The sequence below is a fragment of the Arvicola amphibius genome, chromosome 1, assembly GCF_903992535.2.
Source record: "Arvicola amphibius chromosome 1, mArvAmp1.2, whole genome shotgun sequence".
In the NCBI taxonomy this organism is placed as follows: domain Eukaryota; kingdom Metazoa; phylum Chordata; class Mammalia; order Rodentia; family Cricetidae; genus Arvicola; species Arvicola amphibius.
Window position 1 is genome coordinate 71,322,612 of NC_052047.1, and position 22,655 is coordinate 71,345,266.

Below are 22,655 nucleotides of genomic sequence, written 5' to 3' on the forward strand. Positions count from 1 at the left end.
GACACAGAAAATACTTAGGGGCAATGGGGGTGCTGGTCAGTTTACTCTGGGAGGTTTGGGGGGAGCTTCTGGGGTGTGTCCCATTTCCGATTGTCCTTAAAGATTTCTGAATTTCCCTTGTAATTTAAAAGGATGAAACATGGTGAAGAGAAAGCTGCCATACTTGATCACTGACAAGCATCTCATCCAAGCTAGAATGTCAGACTGTTAGAGATAGCGTGGGTCTGATTCCACAGCCACACAGAACAGGTTGCTAAGGCCCTGGGCCTTTTTCCTCTTTGTAGGGCCATTATACTTTTGGAATTACAGCCATGATAGCATCCTGAGGTGAACTATGGATTTCTTTCCTTGCTGGCTAGGGGCTTCCTTGTGAGGTGGGAGAAACAACTGTGGGCTTTGTCACAGAGAACTCTACTTCTGTCCCTCCCTTTGGGGCCTGAAGCCTTCTTGGCTTAACCTGTCCTTCCTCAGTCTCTTAGGCTTTCATTGGGTCCCCTTAAAGAGCCTGTCGGCTAGGTCTTTGATGCCCCTTGAACAAAAACAAGTGCCCTCCCCCATCCAGCAACCCGTTTGCTGTCAGAATTGGACTTTAGCTCCTGTCCTAGGTCATCACAACAGGACAAACATAGTAAGAAACCTGATCCCTTTGCCCCCCTTCCACCCACAGTTTGCGCAGAGCTCACAGCCAAACAAACTTATTTTGAACACTGGGATCCTAGCACGCTCCCCTGATAATCATTAACCTGTGCCTTCGAGCCAACCCTTCATAAGGCTCTGGGTACAATCAGCCAGCATCATCCACTGCCCGCCATCACACACTCAGCGAGCACTGAACACCGCACACGGCCATCCGCTTGGAGAGCTGTGACCACCGGCTGTTACTACCCCTTGCCCAGAGAGTTGTGAGCACCGGCGCCACTGGTGCCTACCTAGAGGCTCTCAATCACTGTCTGCTGCACTGGGTTGCGATGCCTGAGTTCCTAGCTGTTGCTTCCTGGCGGTTCCTGATCCTTCTAGCCTTCCAGGTTGGCGTGACCACCGGAGCCCTCCAGCCGTGGCGTTGTGCGCCCTGCACTGCTGAGAAGCTGGGCCTCTGTCCACCCGTGCCCGCTTCGTGCCCTGAGATTTCCAGGCCTGCAGGCTGTGGCTGCTGCCCAACATGTGCCTTGCCACTGGGCGCCGCTTGCGGCGTGGCCACTGCACGCTGTGCCCAGGGACTCAGCTGCCGTGCGCTTCCTGGGGAGCCTCGTCCCCTGCATGCCCTCACCCGAGGCCAGGGAGCCTGTGTACCAGAGCCCGCTGTACCTGCTACAGGAACCTTGTCCAGCACTGAGCGCAAAGACGAAGGTACTGCAGCCCCATTCTGCCTTTAGATCTCTAGGCTGGGACACACATACTGCCTAGGCCAGCAGAGGCCTTTCCGGAGCCTATGCTAGGTGGGACAAAGACATTCCAGGCCCACGAAAAGCATTCAGCTGTGATGGGCAAACAGATCACCCACTGAGGCTGATCCTTGCTTGGTCTTGGGGGGTGGGGATAGCCGAAGAAAGGGTGGTCCAAGCGCAGGGTGCTTAGCTGGGAAGAACATTCACAGACTACTAGTAGTACTTGGTCTCACCCTGGGGTGGAGGAGCGATGGAGCTGCCAGGTGGGTGGGGTGCTGGCCCAAGCACCTACCGCCTCCTCCAGTGGGTCCTGCCCTTGGCAGTTCCAGTGACTGGAGGATCCAGGAAGGTTTAGGATGGGAGCCCTCCCACTGCCCCCAGGAGGTTTGCAATGCTCTTTGTAGCATATATCCTGCCACACAGTTATGTGCTTCCCAGATGTTTACAGAACATAATGTGAAAATCTGGGCCCGAACCTTCACTTCCATTCATTGCTATAGACAAACAGCGTTTGATGTGTATGTTGCCTGCTAGGAGTCTGACAATCAGGCGCTTTCCTGAATTTAAGCACTGGTTTGTTTGTAGTAGGAAGCTTGGGAAATGCCTCTTCCTCTGCTCCAGCCCCTATCTCCCCATCTGGGCTGCATGCACGTCCTGTGTGGGTGTGGAGGGGCCTCGTGGCTCCATACTCTGATGGGAAGCTGTACTGCAAGCATATGACCCTTTTGAGTAAATGAAATTAGAGCAATCCCAATGGTCCTCTGAAATGGACTTCCCCTGGGTGGGGCCGGGTTCCTTCATTGTTCCTCCCCTTGAGCCTTTATGGGCTCTACCTGCAAAGTGTCTAATGATGTGCTCCTCTGTGAGGGGGTGCACAGAGGTGAGGGTGTGTGGGAAAGCAGGGTCCCCAGGAGAGAGGAGGGTGGTGGTTTGGGTAAGGAAGGTTGCATTCTAGATCTTGCTTCTCCCTGGGGTCTTAGTATTAGAAGACTCTTGTGGAGCAGAGAGGAGAGCCAAGGGGCCCAGTCTCACCACTAATAGACTCAGGCATTGATCCCAGTCCTTGGCTTCTTCAGGGTTATATTCCTGCCCCTCCCCCACCCAATTATGTATGAGGCTCCCTCTGCCACGGGGCTCCCCTGCCTCACCCTGGCATATACTATTTTCTCAGAAAAGAATTACTATTGCTGTCTGGTCATAATCACTCCCAAACGCCGCTGGTAAAAAATCCAAATCCGCCAGGCCATTCTAGATTGGTTCTAAGGAGAAGAAGTGACCGGGCACAGGAACAAGGCTTCCAGGGGCTCATGGGTCTGTGGTGCTTGCTTTTCAGAAGCAAAGGCTGCTGTGGCCCCTGAGGATGAGGTTCCCGAGAGCCCAGAGATGACTGAGGAGCAGCTATTGGAAAGCTTCCACTTGATGGCCCCCTCCAGTGAGGACCGGCCCATCCTGTGGAATGCCATCAGCACCTACAACAGCATGCGGGCCCGACAGATCGCCGACCTCAAGAAATGGAAGGTGAGACCCTGCACATGGACCCCCCAGGTTTATCTCTAAGTGAAGGTGTTAGTCTAGACAATGTCTAAAAGGCACTGAGCATGCTGAAGCTGAGCACAGGGGCCACAACTGCCCCCATCCCTGCTGTATTTTTGCCTCCTTAAAAAATATGGCAAAATACACAGAGCATAAAATCGGTCATTTTCAGTCTAGGTTTCTTTGTCACTAAGTACATTCAGCAGTTGTCCCCACCAGCCAGCTCTCTTCCTTCCTCTCCAATTCTCAATCCAGCAAGAACTTCTCTAGTTTAAATGGCTGGCTTTAATGTGACCACTTGGGGGCGACAGAGAACTGAAGTTAGAGATTAAATTACTACAGAGGCCTTAAAAATTACAGGGAAGCAAGAGAATGAACATATTTAGGGACACTTTAGAATTTTATCTAGAAATTATGGTAAGTGTAAGAAATCTCATTCTGATCTTAAGCCATCCAGATGAGTGCCTTGCTCCACAGTGACGATGGTATATGTCCATCACAAGGACAATTGTTTGAAAATCTACGTATTTCTGATGCTAAATTCCATAGACAGAGATTGAGCCCACTGTCATTCCTACCAGAGTGCAGGTGCCCAAATTACTCAGCAGATGGCAGGGGTCGGGAAGCATTTGATACCATTGGCCAGGCTTGCCAGGATGTCACTAAGCAGGTCTTTAGAAAATATCACCCAGTGAGGATGTGGATGGCGTTCCCATTCTCCATCCACACAGCTCAAGCCTGAAACCAACCTGTCCCGCTCACAGTGGGAAACAAGGCCTGGGGATAGCATATGTTTCACCCACAGCCCTAGAATATCATAGCTGTTCCTGCTCTGTCTCCGTCATTGTCTCAAATGACAAATCTCTTTTCTTGTATTCATGCTAATATAAAATTATTCTTTTAGGAGCCCTGCCAACGAGAGCTCTATAAAGTGCTGGAGAGATTAGCTGCAGCTCAACAGAAAGCAGGAGATGAAATCTACAAATTTTATCTGCCAAACTGCAACAAGAATGGATTTTATCACAGCAAACAGGTAGGTGGCTTTGCTACTGTGTGGTCTCACATGCTAGCTCTGCTCTCCCACATCCCTGTTAGAGCCTCAAAATAGACAACATGGGTGACTTTCTTACGGGAGGCCCATCGCTGCGCAGTTGGGAGAAGCTAGTCCTTAGAAAGAGATAGTGTGATGGGCGAGGAGCACTTCAGCCAGTAGGGAGGACTCCCTTTACTCAGATCAACAGCATGAAGTCAGTAGGGAGGTGTGCCGTCACTCAGATCAACTAGAAGAAAGAAACACAGTCACCTTGGGAAACAGAAATCTCACGTTCTCTCTTCCCACAAATTAAAACAAACTCTGTAGTAAAGTACAGTAGGCTGTGTGCTATGCCCAGTAATAAATGAGATCCAACAAGTCAAGGCTTAATTTTGAGGAGCCTCTAGGACTCAGAGAAGTACAAGTTCTGTGATTTCATTGAGAAAACCTGAGATCTAGGCCCAGCTGAGTGATAGAGGTGGTTAATCAATGAGACCCATTGCTGGACGCCTTTGTCAGCAGGGCCATGAGGAGATAATTGTCAAAACATTGCACCATTGAACAAATGTGTGAGATCGTTATCACTTGTGCCACACAGTGTCTCCATTTTATCATGGCAACTGGAAGGGCACTGACATTGCTGAGTCTTAGCTAGCAGGTAGCTGTGCAGTGCTCAGCTTCACTCAGGGACAGGGTGGCCAGAGCCCCCACCGCCTCACTCAGGGACAGGGTGCTCAGAGCTCCCACCATCTCACTTAGGGACAGGGTGGGCAGAGCCCCCGCCACCTGCTGCTCTTGACCTTGGTCCTGTCTTTACAGTGTGAGACATCACTGGACGGAGAAGCGGGTCTCTGCTGGTGTGTCTATCCGTGGAGTGGGAAGAAGATCCCTGGGTCTCTGGAGATCAGAGGGGACCCCAACTGTCACCAGTATTTCAATGTACATAACTGAAGACTTCCACATACGCTCTCTCACACAAGATATTTAAGTATATAGTATATTTATAGTCCGGAGCACACCATTTTATATATGTGTATATGTATATAACCAGGAACTACTTTTTATACTCCACATACTGCTTGATATATAAAGTTGGTTCATATTTATTCACTGTAAGTTTATGTTTTTCTACACAGTTACTTGTGCTATATTAATTTATATACCATGAAGCGCTTCTCATCACCGTATATGTAAATAGTGTGTCTCAGCTCCCACACCCATTCTTCTGTTTTGAAAGGGCAGCGCGATACTGCCTAGAACATGCACAAGTCAGTTTGAGGTAGGGGGTTCTCCAGTGGTCTTAAGGAGAGGAGTCAGCCAGTGATCTGCTCTCTGCAGCCACGGATCTGGGTCTGATGCCCATTTGTCGGGGCAAGTTGAGATGTTGACTATGTAATCAAAGCTAAGTGTGGAAACGTGCGTCGGGTGCATTTTAAACTGCACATCTGGAATAAATACTCTACCTGGAAATGCTGTTGTCCCTGTGGTGTCTCAGCTTCATCTTTGTTCCTGTGATCTCTTTATCTTTCGCCCTCCCCAGCCTCTGAGTCTATGCTTTGGGGACAGACGGTGTGACAGAAGGTTCTGGGATCTGGTGGCCCCGTTTCCAAGCAGCAGCACACTAGAGATCCCCTCCCCTCAGCCCATTGCAGAAAGACGCTTAAAAGAAATCCCACACTGGCTCAGAATTGAGAATAACAGAGGGTTATTTATTTAGGGGTAGACCCACAAGTCGCAATCCTCTGCTGGAATGGGGAACAGCAACAGAAGCCTGCAGCCGGCATGAAGCGAGCTTTACTTCGGCATAAATAGTATAAGAGGCTCCGCCCAAGTGGGCGGGTAGCTTAAAGGCTACTGGCTGCAGGAATTCCTTCAGCAGCCCATCTCTCTTTCTCCCCAGAGCCCTCTGCCTCTCCCCTCCTTAACATTCTTCAACATATTGATACACCCGGGTTTCCTCAACTGAACTACATACAGATACAGAGAAGTAGTTACTGGCTTCCTGTGCTTTTTGAGACAGGGTAGCCCAGGTTAGACTTTCCCAGCTGTCTTCTCCACTCCCTCCATTGCCTGGTTCTTGAAACTGACCCAGGTGCCTTGTCTTGCCTGACACTTACTCCCCCTGCTGACTGTTACTGGCCTCTCACTCCCCTCCCCATGTTTCCATAGCTTATCCCAGGTTATTCCCCTCCGGCTGCAGCCTCCAGCCCTGACTGCTTGATGTCTGAAAGGGAAGCTGAGGCCTTTCCACCGCCTCTACTGCAGGAAACCAGGCACCTCCCATTCCCCTGTGTGTGTAAGGTTGCTGGGCATGGCAACCTTTAGGATTGGTGTTGGCTAACCCCTAAGAGAGTGGAGGATAGCCAAGGAGAAGGCAGAGAGTCAGAGGAGCTTCAAGCTGGCAGGCTAGGAGAAGAGGCAGGCAAACAGAGAGAGCAAGAGGCACAACAGGTGGGCATGAGTCCCTGAAGGGAGTGGAACATTTAAAGAGGACTCGCTCAAGGGTATTATTAGCTGCACAGAGCCGGAGCCAGTAGGTTACACACCTCTGTCTATGACCTATCTTCAACTGGCATTTAACTACCTGTCATTTTCTCTCTAACTCGTTATCTTTTATATGGCAAATGAATTCAGGGCTTCATACTTTCAAGGCAAGTGTCCTGTCACCAAGCCATCTCCTTAGCTCTACAAAATTATCTCTTATCAATCATCTCTCTCTATAGTACCTAGTGCACACTTGCTCTTCAATGATCTGTTTGTCTGACTTGGAATTCCATCTGTCAATCAATCCACCTGTCATCTATCCACTCACCTACCTTTCAATGGAGATTTGTTGTGAAGTCCCCGCATCTACCACAGGGAAGCTGGCAGTGTGGCCAGCCTGAGGCTAAAGACCTGAATGCAGGGGACTTGATGATGTAATTTCCACTTCAAGGGCCAGAGAAGATAAAATGTCCCAGATGGGAAGAAGAATGGTTTGACTCCTCTCCCTGCCATATTTTTTTATTCACACTCTGACTAGAATGCACAGTGTGCAGCTAGTGTGGGGGTGGGGGTGGAGGTGTTGGGGAGTCAGTCTGTGCATCTCACCTGGAGGCAGTCACAGCCATCCCTGAAATGATGTTAACTTCGTCCGCACAGTGGCCTGGCCGAGTGGATATGAGGAACTGATCATTGCAGGCATGTAGGGGAAAGGTGAGGTCAAGGAAAGGTGTGTGAATTGGTAGCTTCAGGGAGGTTAGTCCATTGGGTTTACGAAGAAGCATTGCCCTGTGACCCATGCCTTGGCAGTGGCACCAAAAGGCCTCCCAAGTTTCTGTCCTGGATGCACTCTGGATCTGGCTTCAGGGCACTTGGTGGCCTGTGTATGATGTCCCTCCATCCCCAGTGAGTTCAGTGTGCTTTCTTCATTGTTGAAGCACCACCGGCACAGCACTCCAAGGGTGCTGCCTTCTGACCTTGGTTCCCACCCTGTGGTCATACCGTACACCCCCAGATCTCCAAATACCCATCGAATCAATTTGCCGTTTGCTGTGTCCAACTCTGCAATTCTGCAATCAGTTTGGATGTCTATTGGGTGACTTTAAATATGACTCTAAACAGGCAAGTACTGTATGCCGTTTGATGTCATGGTCCCAGGATGTACCCGAAATTATTTTGGCAAGGGAGACAGTTGTGCCAAAGCCATAGAGAGGGACTGAGGTACCCAAAGCCCTCCCAGCATCCTTTGGGGTTGTCCTCTTCTTGTGGATTCAATTCACTTCCCTTCTCCAGGTACCCAGTAGCGGAAAGGCGAGTGACTTATAGGATGTGCCCTTCTTATTTATATCATCTCTTTGGGGAAGCTCCTCTGAAGACCCAAGGCACAAACTGGGGAAGCAAGACCAGACTGTCATGGAGACCATCTACTTTCCCTGTCTAGATCATAACAACCATCAACCCAACCTACTGGACCTAGATATTTCTGACCCGGTGCTGCATGGATGCCAAAGAAGGCCGCAGTGACTGTGCCGCTGAGATTCTTTAGTGAGAGATGGACGCAGCTCTGACGTCTAGTCATGTTCATGACATCTTCTGCTAGTCTAGAGGGTTCTACCCTCTCACAGTGATCTTGTCCGCGACTCAAGACCCAGAAGCAAACAAAAGTAGGGAGTTTTTTTTAAATGATAAAAACTTTATTTACTATTTATAAATACATTGCAAGACAAACTTTTCAAAAATACATTTTTCCCCAAAAAAACTTAATTAAAAAAATAAAGAAAAGCTGATAGGCAGGCAGAACATCTTGAGAATCCCTTGTGCTCTCAAGACAAGCTCTGTACAGCACACGCTCACCCCGTGGGATGCAGTGCAGTCTCCTCGCACCCTCTGTTGCCAGACCTCCTTGTCCTTGGGAGAGCAGCCCAGCCTCCAGACGTGGGCTCCTTTCCCTGGGCGCGCCTGTGGTTACATCACCTAGCGTCTCTAACATTTTACCTAGGATTATCTAGTACAGATTCTATTATATTCGGGCTATGTCGTATACACTGTTAACAATTACGAAGGTATTTTGTCTGCATATATGCGTGAATTATAAAGAAAGTCTGAGAAGGACCCCAAGATCAACAAACAGGTGATTCTCTTGGTCTTGCCAGGCTCTCCAACAGGCCATTCCTCTTTCCTGTTCAGATAGGAAGGAGGGGAAGATGAAAACAACCCTTTAAACCCCCTTATCTTTCTTTAAAAAAAGCTTCCCCCCACCCCACAATAAACTTTATTTTGAGAAGTTGGACAAGAAAACACTGTTGTTGGTTTTTTCGAAATCATCTGAAGAATTAACTATACCATTATCTGTGACATCTCTGAACTTGGAGGCTGATACTCACTGCTCCTCCCACCTGGGGCCAAGTCATCAGGAAGCTGCCTGACAGAGGAAGGTCCTCGTCCTTGTTTCTACGGGCTCCCAGAGGGCCTTAGAACATTCTTGGCCATTCTTAATAAGAGAGACTCCACCTATTCTCTCCCACAGTTCCCAGGAAGATCAGGTCACTTGCATCAGTTCAGATGATACCAAAAGGGCCACAAGCCTTGGGTGTGTGCATCCGGATGTCCTGGTGACTTGGTTAGGGCTTTCCCCACTCTCCACACTGCCTGCACTCATTACAGGGAATGGAAAGAGGGTTTTTCTCTATCGGCAACAGAACCTCCGACGTCAAGCAGGCCAAGGGCCAGCAGCACTGCAGGCCTGTACTGGGTGGGTTAGGGGAAGAGGGCATCCGTGGCCTGGAGCGTGACATGAGTGTTTTCATAGGAAGCAACAGGAAAACTCAAACTGCTGTTTTTTTTTGACTACCGGAGAGTAGAAAGACGATCAAGTTTACAATTTAAACAACCAGAGGCATTTCAAAAAAAATCTGTCTAAACTTTGGTTTTTTTTTTTAATCAGTTCACCACAAAAAAAGAAATAAAATCAAGGCTGTAGCCAGCTGCTGATCATGTTGTTGGCAGTCCTTTGTGCAAAATAAGGCGTATTTGTTCTCCACGTCAACTAAGGGGAAAAAAGAAGAGTAAGACATATGTTAAAATAACTACCCCTAAAATCCAAAGGGCTCAGCCTTTCACGGAGCCCCCAGCACTCAGTGTGGCACTGCAAGAAGGGGGCGGGGCCTCAGTCTGCTCTTCCTCAACAAGTCAAAGAATGCCCTAAGATACTTTCATTATATCATTGTTAAAAAGTATTACCCTAAATTAGAATTATTTTTCCAAAGTATAAGAAAAAAAATTTAACTACAAATAATTTTTTTTTTTGCCTATTAGTTAAAAAAAAATCTTCACAGCATTTGCATGTGAAAGAGTGTGGGCCTGAGGGTGGTGCACGCCTTTAATCCTTGCACTGGGAGGTAGGCAGGCGGATCTCTGTGAGCTTGAGGCAAGCCCGGTCTATAGACTGAGTTCCAGGACAGCCAGGGCTACACAGAGAGATACTGTCTCAAAAAACATACCAAAAGCGCATATCTACAAAGTCATTTAGAATAGAGCATCTCTGAAGTCACACTGACCCTGGCCTTAAGCCTGTGGCTGGGCAGGGGACCTCCTTCTCTCTGTCGTCCTCTCTTTGGGCCAGGCTGCAGTTCCTGGGTCAATGAACTCAGGGTGAGGGGTGGATGCCTGGTGGCCACAGCTGCCCCTAGCAATTCTCCTGGTGGCCACAGCTGCCCCCAGCCATCCCCCTGACCCTTGTGCTTGTTCACCCCTAGCAATTCTCCTGGTGGCCACAACTGCCCCAGCCATCCCCCCTGACCCTTGCGCTCATTCAGGAGGCCCAGACCCTCAGCTTACGTGGCTCAGCGGCATCTACTGGCTCTGCACACTGAGGCAGTGCACGTCATCTTTCCCCTTGGTGTCGTAGCCAGGCAAGGGCTGTCCGTACTTGTCCACACACCAGCAGAAGCCCCGCTTTCTGCCTTTGGATGGGCGGCACTGAGGGAGGAAGAGACAAGACCAGGGCGTGAATATCACATGTATCGGCTAGTTTTATATCAACGTGACGCAAGCAAAAGTCGTTCGGGAAGAGAAAACCTCAGCTGAGAAAATGTCCCCACCAGATGGACAAATGGATGAGCCTACGGTGCGTTTTCTTGATTGATGATCTATGTGGGAGGGCCTAGCTCTGTGGACAGGGGCCCCCTTGGCAGGTAGTCCTGGGTGCTAAAAGAGGGCAGGCTGAGTAACCCACGAGGAGCAAGCCAGCAAGCAGCACTCCTCCTGCCACGACTTTCCTCAGGGATGAACCGTGATTTGATACAGAAACCCTAACCCAGACACTGGATGTAAGCTGGTAACCAGGGTCTGAAGTGGTTACCCAATGCCATTCAACTGGGCTGAGGTAAAATTATGGTGGTCCTGACTCCTAAAGGGTGTAGGTGGTGGTGTACACCCATGCACACTCGTGTGGAGGGAATGCTGAGCTTTCTTTGCCTTGTGGCCATCAGGCTGGATCTCAGACCTCAGATCCAGCCTTGTCTCTTCTCTCTCCTTAGTGGAAGCATGCTAAGCTAGTCAGTGGCTGGTGCAGAGGCTCAGGCTCCCCGAGGAAGACTACAGTATAAACACTGGAATGTGGACATGCTGTGGTGGGCATTGTTTACTTCGGTTTCCCAGACTCATGTTGTGAACTACCCAATTAGAAAGCCACCTAAAATATCATCACTAGGTGATGTATACATGTCTCAGAAGAGGGGACAAAAAGTTGGCAGAGCTCCACGCCAGTTGAGCTTCCTGGAGATTAACGGTGAGGCCAATTCCCCACTGAGCCCCTGGAGATAGGAGGGGAAAAACCATCCTGGGGACCCCACTCACCTGCTTCTTCTTATAGAACCCCTTCTTGTCACAGTTTGGGATGTGGACACCTCTGGGACTCAACACATTGAGGAACTTCAGATGATTCAGTGTGTCTTCCATTTCTCTGCGGCAGGGACCCTGAGGACACAGTTATTGTTCTGAAAATCTCCCAATGGCCACAGGGCCGTCCCAGGAGGGATCTGTGACATGCCTCTCCAGGACATTCTGCTTGGGTCAGCGAGAAGGTCTCAGGAGGATGCTAACCATCACTCCTTGTCTCTTCTGCTTTCTCAAGAGGAAGACATAGACTCTGGAATGTGATCTAAGGATAAGGCAGTAGACTTCAGAAAGTCCACCGAATAAAATATAGCCTCTTGTAGGAAGTCTGTTTCTTTATCTGCAGGGCCAACCACACACTTAGTACAGTTCAGCTTGAATTTTCCAAGAGTCTCTGACATAGGAGGTGGGGCTTCACATAAGAAGGGAGAAGCTGCCCACTTATCAGCTAGGACCCCTGGGACTTACTGTATGAAGACTGTATTGGGATGCTCCCCAACCCCCTCTCCCTCCCAAAAAGAGAAAAAGTTCTCACATATTCTGTCTCCCGCTTAGACTCAGAGGAGAAGTTCTGGGTGTCTGTGCTCTGTGACTCATAGTCAACTTTGTAACGTTGGCTGTCCCTGGCATGGCCTTTTTTGATGACATCTATCTTTGCATGGAGGGGATGGAACTTGGAATCGGTCACTCGGTGTGTGCTGGGGACAGCCTGGCTTTCCACACTCCCAGCACCGTGGTCCTCCTCAGACTCGCTGGCATTTCCTGAAAAAGGACATGGGGATAAGGAAATGGTCATTATTGATATCGGAATAATAATCTTTGCAGATTATTTAGGTCACACCTAAAAGTCAACACCACTCAACAACTCTTAAGAAGTTAAGAAAAAGGAAATCGGATAAAGCATTCTGGAATACTGCCTGCTGGACCCTGGCTGCTTTATTTCAGGAAGCCATCTGCTTGAAAGTTACTCGGTCAAGTGTTTTTGGTATACAGTTACAAGTGAAGGCTGTGGATGCTTTATCAAGCCCTGCAACAGCTGAGAATGCGGCCAGTTCCCCTTCCACCGGCAGGGGGCAGTTGTGCACCATGGAATGCCGTTGTGGAGCAGACCAGAAAAACTCACAAGAGATTCCAAATCACTTTAGTCCTGGGCACAGCTGTTATGGGTGGGATATAGTGGGAAAAATAAAATCTCCACCCAGTGGCAGCATCACACTGGCCTGGGGATTCTGGCATTCACTCAGGTCTCATGTGAAGTAGTTCACTGCAGGGACCCACAGAACTATGTGGGTGTGTCAGAGACGCCTAGTTCCGAGGTGCCCGTACATCTTTCCATTTCAGGGTCCACAGAGGCTTTGTGTATTGGGTGGGAGGGGCACCTTCTTGGGTGAACCTCTCCCATCCCCTTCAGCAGTGAGCACACAGAATAGCACCAACATACTACTAGCAGCTTAGACGCTGGTTGCCAAGATACATTCGTTTTACCTTGGAGATGGGGAGGGGAGGGGAAAAGAAAGCTCCCTTTGGCAGGGGCCTCTTTCATAATCCAAGGCGCCAAAGAGAGGGCCCCAACTGATGAGATGCTGGAAGGTTGATAGATTGAGATCTTACGTGTGTGACCAGATTTGTGGCTTTATGGGAAACCAGTGCCAGATGATCAGCCCCCAGTGCCCAGCTCTGAACTCCAAAGCTTCAAGGTCTATGTTCAAGTCATGGCCACAGAATTCCTTTGGTCCCATGAAAGGGACATTAATAGCTTCCCTAGCAGGAAGGTCCAGTTGGCTATGCATCTGGTTCTGAATTTATTCTGTCTGGATGCAAGGTGCAGGCTCCAGCTGGCCTTTTTTTTTTTTTTTTTTTTTTTTTGTCTCTCAGGAAATGCCAGGCTGGGGCATCCGGCCCAGGGGGACGACATGGGTCTCTGGTTCCGGGCCAAGAGAAGCAAATGCTTCACTCCCTGGGAACTACCAGAGGGCTGCAGAATCTGATGGCTTTGAGAGCAATTGACCTCCAGGCACGCCCTCTTGCCTCAATTTCTCACCTACTGAACAGTCCAGCTGCAAACCCCTCAATGATTTCTGTGCCTTCTTAAGCACAAATTCCCAGGGTCTAGACTAGCACCTGGCAAAGGAGGTCCATAATTAAATTGGTGGACTTGGTTTCAATTTGTTTTAATCTTAGTGGTTTTGTCTTTTGGAAGTACAGGGATAGAGGGAATGCTAATACGTAAATAAAAATATTTGCATTTGTCTTCCGAGAAGCTGAAGTAATTTCTTAAACTTCCTTTGCTTGTTTGTTATCCTTACACTACTTAGTAGGGGAGAATATGGCTCAACTTAAAAATGTAATTGTGAATTGTGTCATAGAGCTATCATTCCCCTCTCCCTCCACCCAATGAATATTAGAAGCCACTGAACTCTTTTATAACTAAAGCTCACATCAGTTTATACTATAGAGCTTCAATGGTCATTACTAATAATGGCATTAAAGCCTAACTCAAAATGGTATTTTGGTATTTCTTAGGATCGCTTCTGGATATCACAGAATGCACTATAAGTCAAAGACACACAAGGCAAACAGCCTAATTTTGCTTTTGACTGAGTCAGCGAAACAACGGGAATCTTGCTTTGCCAGGATTCCAGTGCTTCTCAGGGATGTCTAAACCAGGACCTGCCTGTACCCAGGAGTGTTGCGCTGCAGCCACAGAAATCATAAAGGACCGTCGTCCCAGCGCGCCCTGGTCCCAGGGTCTTGCTCTGCACCTTTTGCCTGCTTGATGTGGGGAAACTGGAGAGTTCTAGCCTTCATCTGTGTAGGGCAAGAACTTGACTCACATAACTAAGCAGGAGACTGGCTAGGAATGATGGACATTTCTAGTAACAGCTGCCAAATCCATTTAAATCTTTTTCTTTTTTTTTCTTCCTAAGGGAACAATGCGATGCCCTTAGAATGGCCCCCTGCTTGATAGGATCAGCCCCAGGATGGGTAACTGCCAAGGGTTTGCGATTTTCCTCTTAGGAGCTGTTTCCGCTGCACCCCACTCCTTTTGCATAGGATTAGGAAGGAGGAACGTTCCTGCGTAGCATTTCTAGTCTGCTTCAGCAGGGAAACCGCCTGGATCTGCACTGCCTGCACCTGGGACGTGATCCCCAGCCCCCAGGCGCCGCAGGGCGTGGGATGGTGACTACGGGGGCAAACGGGGCTCAAACCCAATTGCAGCTCCCGGCTCTTTTTGAACTTTAGGTTACACAACCTCAAAGACATCAGTACTCTAATTCCATCTCGTTAGTTTCTGGTTACACGGGGACACAATACTACTTTGCCAATCAGCCTGTGCAAATGTTAGCATTTTTCAAGACAGATGCCTGCCAACAAACCTTCCTGGTCCTGATCTGATCCCCGAATCCCATGCTCAAGCTTCCCTGGGACAGACACGCGCCTTCCCAATTGTGGAGAATGGAAGCCTAGGTCCACAACTGGGCTACACAGCCCAAACTCAGGCATCCACGCTCAGCATGACTCTCCAATGACCGGGATCCGTCCACTGGCAGTCTACTCGTCTTGCGTGGAAATCTATCCATTTTCAAGGAAAGCGTTTTGCAATTTACAAGAAAGCTGCACTTTGAGAACCAAGCAAGTGGATCGATGGCTGCGGGGTCCCCTTCGCCTCCCTGGGCCCGTCTAGCCACCAACACCTGGATGAGCCACGCCAAGCCTCTGAAGACACACGTTCCCCGCCACCCCCGCCCGGTCCCAAGGAGCGCGCTCGGCGCACGTGGTGCGAGCAGCTTACCTGGAGCGGGTTGGGAGGGCAGGTAGGCGCTCAGGCTGCCGGCGGCGCTGGCGTTGGCACAGAACCCGCGGCCGTTGAGCAGCGCCTTCAGAGGGTACTGCTCCGCGGGCCGCGGCTGGCAGCGGAGGCCGGTGCCGCAGCGCTCGGTGTAGACGCCGCACGCGTCCCCTTCTCGCAGCGCGCAAGTCAAGCAGCAGCCGCAGCCGGGTTCTCGCACCAGCTCCGTGCACGCGGGCGCGGTGGGCGGAGGCGCGCACTGGGCCAGCGCACGCGCGTCGCACGGTTCGCAGCGCACCACGGGGCCCGCGCCCACCGCGCCCGCGCCGGCCCGCGCCACCGGCGGCCCGCGGAGCAGAGTGAGTGCGGTGAGCGCAGCCGCCCAGATCGCGGGGCGCGCGGGATGCATGACGCCCGGCGGGCGGAGGACCTGCGGATCGGCGGAGGGGAGCGGAGTGGAGCACGCGGGACGAGGCTGCGGGATGTAGGGAAGCGAGCACCAGGTCTTCAGCGTCCAGCAGCTGCGCTAGCTCGCATCTGGGCAGCCTGGGCGAGCAGGCAGATATATAGAAGCCGGGGTGTGGAAGGACACGCCCCGGAACGGCGCGGGTGGGGGTGGGGTGGGGTGGGCTGGCGCAGGCTCGGCTCTGGGCCCCGCGCCTCCCCGGGAAGCGGGACCAAGGACGGGGGCGCGCAGCGCGCGTCTTCACTGGGCACCTGCTCCGTGTGCGCACGCCCTGTACTCGAGCCACCCCTTCGTCCCCGGGAACCGTGGGCACTCCCGGCCACCTTGCTGTCCCTTGAGCCCTAGTCACTTCAGGGCCTCTTGATTTCCCCCAATGAAATGACTCTCAGCCAACTTGGCGCCCCGGACGCTGCAACCCCTCCCCCCTGGATGCCGGGTTTAGGTGCCCTCCGGAGCTAATTTATGTTTGAGAAGCTGGCGTGGACCCATTCCACTCCTGTGTACTTTGCAAAGTTTCTGTAATTGAATGCCTCTTGTAGAGCATGTTGCATTTCCCAGCGAGAACGCTCGGATCATATTTAAATCTGCACCGTTGGCCACTTGAGCCTCCAGAGTCTCGCACTGAACAGTCGAACGTGACGGTCGTGGGTTCTAAAGATTTGCTTTTCAAAGCGGTTGTGACTCAAATCTCTTACTTCACCGCACTTCTCCAGTTAGCCGGATGGGCAGCGAGTGCGTCCTTACGGGAAGGTGGTTTTAAAGATATTAAGTTCCACAAGTTCTTACTTGGAGTTTCTTTTTAGTTAAGCAGATAGATATATCTGCGATGAAGTTACTACGGAGACACTGAAGCGGATGCCATTGAAACATGATTAATAGCCAAAGAGTCCCTAAGACGTTTAATTTTCACAACCATTTTTGAAGTCATCGTTGCATCCCTGTACTAAATTCTCTTCGATACGCTCCAGTGCAGCCGAATCCGCGCATCCTGAACACCGCGAAGAGTTGAAATCCTGACGCAATAGTGCTCTTGAGTTCTCTCAGCCATCCAACTTTCTCTTGTCTAGGTCTCTTGAAAGTTTACACGCGCCTTCCGTAGGCGACCAACAGAGGACGCTAGTGGTCCAGAATTAAACTGACAAACTTTTCAGCCATTATTATTATTTTTTTCTCTCCCCTTTTTCTTTTTTAATCGTTTGCGGATGAGCGGCAGGAACTTGTGGGAGCAATTGGAAGAAGATTTCCCTGGATGCCCTTGAAATGAGTGTTTACAGTAGGGACTGGAGAGGTTGTTGGGGGGCGGGGGTGGCGGAACCTATGCAGTTTTATGTAGAAAACAAACCAAGACGACTTCCCCACATATCCCTCCATTATTCACCATGCAGTTTTTGGTGAAACTGATTCATCCACCGTGTGTCTTGATGTCTCCCTGAATCTGTGGCTCACTTTCCATCTATTTATATTTGTTTTAATTTTAGTTAAAATTATTTATTTTACATTTAGTACTTCTTTATTATTACATGATAATGCTAGGCATTATTAAAAAAAAATTCGAAGATCAGAAACGTGAAGGCCTGAGCTCCGTAGTAGCCAGCCAAGGCCCAGGACCCCAATTTTCACATATTTCTTCCTCATAGTGCTCAGGTTGAGGCTAGACTTATCATCATCTACCAAAAACTGCCTTGATTGTCCCTCCTTTTCTCCTGTGTATCAGCTCCCAAGAATAGGGCTTCTGATTTCATTGGAAAATTGAAAGAAAAAAAAAAAAACAGTGTTACACTTGTTCTTTAAATAACCACAGAGACCTTGACTCCAAAATTAGAACAAGGTTCAGTATCAAAAATGATTCTAGATGTGGCAGGCTTCCCTCTGTTAGGTACAATGTTACACACCGAACCAGTCTGGTCGGTGGTCAGTGTAGCACTTTTACCCGGCTTTATTATCACGCTAGGAGGCAGGGGACGTCTAGATGGAATGGCTTGGAAAAGATAAAAAGTCTTTAGAATGGCTCTCTTCACAAAGAAGGAGCCCTTGCAGTTTGAGAAATGAACGCTTGTTCCAAGTGGGACTTCTAGAGGGCGCCAAAGCTCCAGGTCTCTGCCTGAATTTACTGGTGTCTCAAGAGTTTGCAGAGGCTGGGTTCCTGTGTTTTATGCTGACCTTCATCAGCTTTCTCATGGAATCGTGCACCAACCAAGTACATCAGTGGCAATTAGACGACGAGAATTTTGCTTTAATATTTAGCTGGATTTTTTTTTTGACAAAAACTTCAGGGCACCCCTCCCCTGAAAATAATTATTTCTGGAAGAATTTAGATGGGAGAAAATGTAATTTTATGACATGTTAGTCAATTATGTCAAACTTTAAAAGTGGTGTTTGTGGCTATGAATGTAACGTGGGCAGTGGTGAAGATGTACTCTTCCCTTCTGAAGGAACTTGGCATTCAATTGTGAATAATGACAATGGGCTGGGGGCTCACTATTTCCGAACAGAGCCCCGCCCACTGACCTAACTATAATTAGAGATTCCAACTGCCAGCTGCTTATCTTACCCAACTGATACAAACTCCCCACTGTCTGGGGCCCATCATATTTAGTTGGATGCCTTTGTGTGCAATATGGGTCTTTCTTCCTCTGCTCAGGGCTGGCCAAGTGTCTCAGGGTTTCTATTGCTATGAAGAGATGCCATGACCACGGCAACTCTTATAAGGAAAACATTTAATTTAGGGGGCTTGCGTACAGTTTCAGAGGTTTAGTTCATTATCATCATGATAGGGAGCATGGTAGTATGCAGGCAGACGTGGTGAGGGAGGTGTAGCTGAGAGTACATCTTGCAGGCAACAGGAAGTCAACTGAGATATTGGGTGGCATCCTGAGCATAGCCCTCCCCCACAGTGACACACTTCCTCCGACAAGGCTACACCCACTCCAACAAAGCCACACCTCCTAATAGTGTCATTATCTATGAGATTATGGGGCCAAATACATTCAAATCACACCAACCAAGCAGAGAACCTCAAGTCCTTAGCATTGTAGGCAATAGGCATTGGCTCCAGATGTCCCCAGGAATGTGGCTGTCATCTTTACTGATCTCTACTAGTCTCTTGGTGGAAGGGCCAGACTCCTAAGAGCAGGGAATGTTGGAGACCTAGTTTCTAGGACTTGGTGTTATTCAGCCTAAAACTTGAGAATTCCCCACAGGGTAAGTGGGTAGGGACAAAGAGCCTAATTTTCTCTCCCTCAGGTCAATTCTGGGTGAGTCTCCAGAATTACATGTACCAGACTTTTAAGGGACCATTAACTACCAAAAATCATTGCCATTAATAGTCTTGCAGGTGACTTACCCAAAGAGCCCCACTGAAACTTGTACTAGCCACAAAGATTCACAGGCAGTCCAGGGGAAATCAGTGAAGACCAAAGGCTCATGGATAGCATGACCACAGAGAGAGCAGAGGGCCCTCACAAGTGAAGTATCCCAACAGTTGAAGGACCGACCTGTTTAGGTGGCCAGGACAAGCTTCAGAGGGGTGGTGGCATTTGAGCCTCACAGAACTGCAAGGCCAGCAGAGGGAGAATAAGAAGTGTTTTCCCAGAACAGTAGTAGCTGTCGACTGTGGATCTCGACCCCTTTGAAGGCTAAACCATCCTTTCACAGGGGTTGTCTCAGACCACTGGAGAATACTGATATTTACATTATGATTCATAACAGTAGCAAAATTACAGTTATGAAGTAGCAACAAAAGTAATTTTCTGGTTGGGAGTCACCACACGTGAGGGATTGTATAAAGAAGTCTCAACATTGGGAAGGTTGAGAACCCCCACTCAGAGAGTTGCTGTCCAGAAAAGATGGGGTGGGTTGAGAAGAGACAGTATTGGCCTTGGCAAGTGTACTTTGGAGCAGGTGGAATTCTGAAGTGTGGGAGCGAAGGTGGCTGGAACTAGTGGGATGGAGAAGATGGCATTGGAATGCAGATCCTAGAGGCTGGGGTTTCTCAGAGGCAGTGCTGTCTGGTTTGATAATTTGGGCTTAAACTCAGGCCATAAGGTTTGGAGTAGGCACCTTTGCCTGCTCAGCCATCTATCCAGCATACTTCTTGTTTCTTAGTTCTGCTGGCTAGCCTGGATTGTTTTAGTAATCAGTTGAACAGAGTTACATTTAAGGTTATTATTAGAAAGAACTTACTAGGACCCACCCCCCATCCCCAATGATCCTGCCTAGAGCCAGGCATACCCATACCATCTCCATGCTCCCAGTTCTAACTCCTGATGCAAAGCTCGTCCACATTGGCTTTTCTTAGTGAGTCCCAGCAAAACAAATCCTGTCTGTACCATCTCCATGTTCCCAGGCCTACCTCTTGGTGTGCAGCTTCTTGCTTGATGTCTAAGCAAGAGATGGGATAGCGTTTTACCTCAGACACACAAACAACAAAGTCTACGTGCCCAAGTCACACTGTAAAAACACAAACAGTAATAAAGATCAAACAGCATGCACCCCCTAAACCCATTAGTCTGTTTTCTGATGAGAATTACCTAGATGAGCCACAGGACACGGAATTTATAAGAACAATCATAAACTTGATCAAAGAATTAATGAAATCCTAAGAAGACACAAACAGACTCAATGGGGATACAATAAATGCCTGAATGATGTCCAAGAAAAGACAAATATAAAACTAAATGAAATGATGAAAACCATCCAGAATTTGAAAATAAAATATAATAAAGAGATAGAAATATTGGTGAGAATTGAAAAACTCAAAAACTCAGTTAGAAAACTCAGGGCAAAGCCTTACAAGTAGAATGGACCAAGTAGAAGACAGAACGTCAGACTTGAAGATAAAGTAGAGGAAGTAGACAGCCCACACAAAGAATATTTAAAAAATGAAAAGCATATGAAAGGGCCATGTAGGAACTATTGGACTATTGAAAAATAATAAAATGTCAGGTTATAGGCATAGAAGAGGAATCCCAGGTCAAAGGCATAAACCAGATCTTCAACTCCCTAATTCTTTATAAAACACAACAGAAAAAACAGACTGTTCTGTTGAACATAGGTCCAAAAATCCTCAATAAAATAGCTGCAAGCCAAACTCAGGCATGAACCAAAAAGAGCACGTTGGCTTTGTCCTGCAGATGCAGGGGTGGTTCAGCACACATAAGTCTATAAATGTGACAGGTCATATAAAGTGACTTAGAGATAAGAATCATATGATCATTTCAGTAGATGCGTAGAAAGCCATTGACAAATCTGACACACCACCATGATACAAGTCCTGGAGAGAATAAGACGAGAAGGTCATAGGTATCAATGAATTTTTCTTTTAGTGCACAACCCATATCTGTGTCCGTGTCTCCCACACACTGTGTGTGTGTGTGTGTGTGTGTGTGTGTGTCTGAGACCAAGCAGTTTCCCCAGCTTGGACCACCACTCTTCTGGCTGCAGGGTACAGGTCCATAGACTCAGGTTTAGGTGTCAATCACCCTAGGCCCTATCACTGCCGCGGTTGCCTTGCTACCGTGGAGATAAGTGAATATCGACGCACATGAGAACACTCAGGAACCAGAGCATTTATCTGAGAACTCTCCAGTGTGCCAGGGTTCAACGCTAGGTTTTGGAATGACTTGGTCCTGGTCCAGAAAATAGCATAGGAAAACTGAAAACATTCGCCATTAGTTAGGTGGGATTTAGAATTCTGGCCCTTTTTGTTTTTGTTCCCCACATACCATTTCCTTGTAAGTCTTCTCTAAGCTTTGCCCCATTCATTTCCCACTGATTTGTTGCTGCATTCGGTGGGGGAGAAAGGGCAGGGTATGTTTGCTTATCTTACCTGGAGCCGACCATTCCTCTTACCCTTACAGTCCCCCTTGCATGCGTAGAAACAGTGATGCCCCCGTGGAAACCCAGATGGGTCACTGATGTTTACGAAGCATTGTGGCTAGACACTGTGGTAGCTAATTCTGGTTGTTAACTTGAGTGCACAGGGATGGGTACGTTCACGGGGGATTTTCTTAATCAGGTTATTTGAAGCAGGAAGACAGCCTAATCTGTGCTTCAGCTTCTGGTGGGAGCCCCGATCAAAGGACATGGAAGGAGGAAACGTTCTTTTCGCCTGTTTTCCCTCATTTTCGCTGTCCACCCGTTTTCTTACTGAGACATTCCTTTGCGGGCTTTAGAACCAACTTCTTTGAGATTCCAGCCTAGACTAAAGATAAGGAACTTTGCAAGAGTCATCTGGAATCCAGCACCAGACTGGACTCCAGAGACATCCAGCCTCCTGAATGGAACCAAACCAGTTTCTCAGCCTCTCAAGTTTGAGACAGCCATTGTGGAATAACTGGGGCTACATCCTGAAAGCCAGTCTAGCAAATCCCTTTTTAATACATGTTCATTCTATCAGCCCCTGCAGAGCCTTCTCTAAGGCAGACCAAGAACCCTCTGTCTCCTTTTCTGTTACCATCTTGGCACAAAAGGGCCTGTTTATGCTGAGGTCACCTCTAGGGGCATATTTGCCCACAAAATTCAAAGGCACACATAAAATTCCACTTGTCTGTTAATTGATGTTGGCCATTTTAATTTACTGTGGTGGTTTGAATGAGAATGGCTCCCATAGGTTCATATATTTTAATACCTGGTCTCTAGTTGGTGGAACTGTTTGGAAAAGATTAAGAGGTGTGACAGCTGGGGTTGGGTTTGAGGTTTCAAAAGCCTGTACCATTCTCAGTTATCTCTCTCTGCCTCATGCTTGTGGATGAAGATGTGCGCTTCCAGCCACTGCTTCAGTACCATGTCTGGCTTGCCTGCTGCCATACTCCCTGCTGTTGTGGTCATGGATTTCTGACCCTCTGAAACTGTAAGCCCTGAATAATTTCTTTTATAAACTGCTTTGGTCATGGTGTCTTATCACAGCAATGGGGAAGTAACTAAGACATTCACATACTGTAAAATCCACCATTCCTAATGTATAATTCAGTAGGTTTACGTTGTTTTCTATGGGTCTATTAGATACAGACATATGAAGTCAGTTGCTTATGGCTGCATCTGCTAAGATGATCATTGAGCTCCACTTTAGCT

General features: G+C 48.6%; 2 protein-coding genes across 2 annotated transcripts; one reads left to right on the plus strand and one right to left on the minus strand.

Annotated features, from left to right (window-relative positions):
- Positions 1-773: 773 nt before the first annotated feature.
- On the plus strand, positions 774-5,421 carry Igfbp1 (insulin like growth factor binding protein 1). Its single transcript, XM_038332387.1, has 4 exons — positions 774-1,347; positions 2,719-2,903; positions 3,823-3,951; positions 4,771-5,421. Exons 1-4 carry the CDS (start codon positions 969-971, stop codon positions 4,900-4,902), a joined length of 825 nt encoding a protein of 274 aa, XP_038188315.1. The 5' UTR covers positions 774-968; the 3' UTR covers positions 4,903-5,421.
- Positions 5,422-9,343: 3,922 nt separating this feature from the next.
- On the minus strand, positions 9,344-15,643 carry Igfbp3 (insulin like growth factor binding protein 3). Its single transcript, XM_038314441.2, has 5 exons — positions 15,122-15,643; positions 11,864-12,090; positions 11,290-11,409; positions 10,270-10,410; positions 9,344-9,478 (listed from the first exon to the last, which is right to left on the minus strand). Exons 1-4 carry the CDS (start codon positions 15,525-15,527, stop codon positions 10,285-10,287), a joined length of 879 nt encoding a protein of 292 aa, XP_038170369.1. The 5' UTR covers positions 15,528-15,643; the 3' UTR covers positions 9,344-9,478; positions 10,270-10,284.
- Between the last annotated feature and the right edge of the window lie 7,012 nt (positions 15,644-22,655).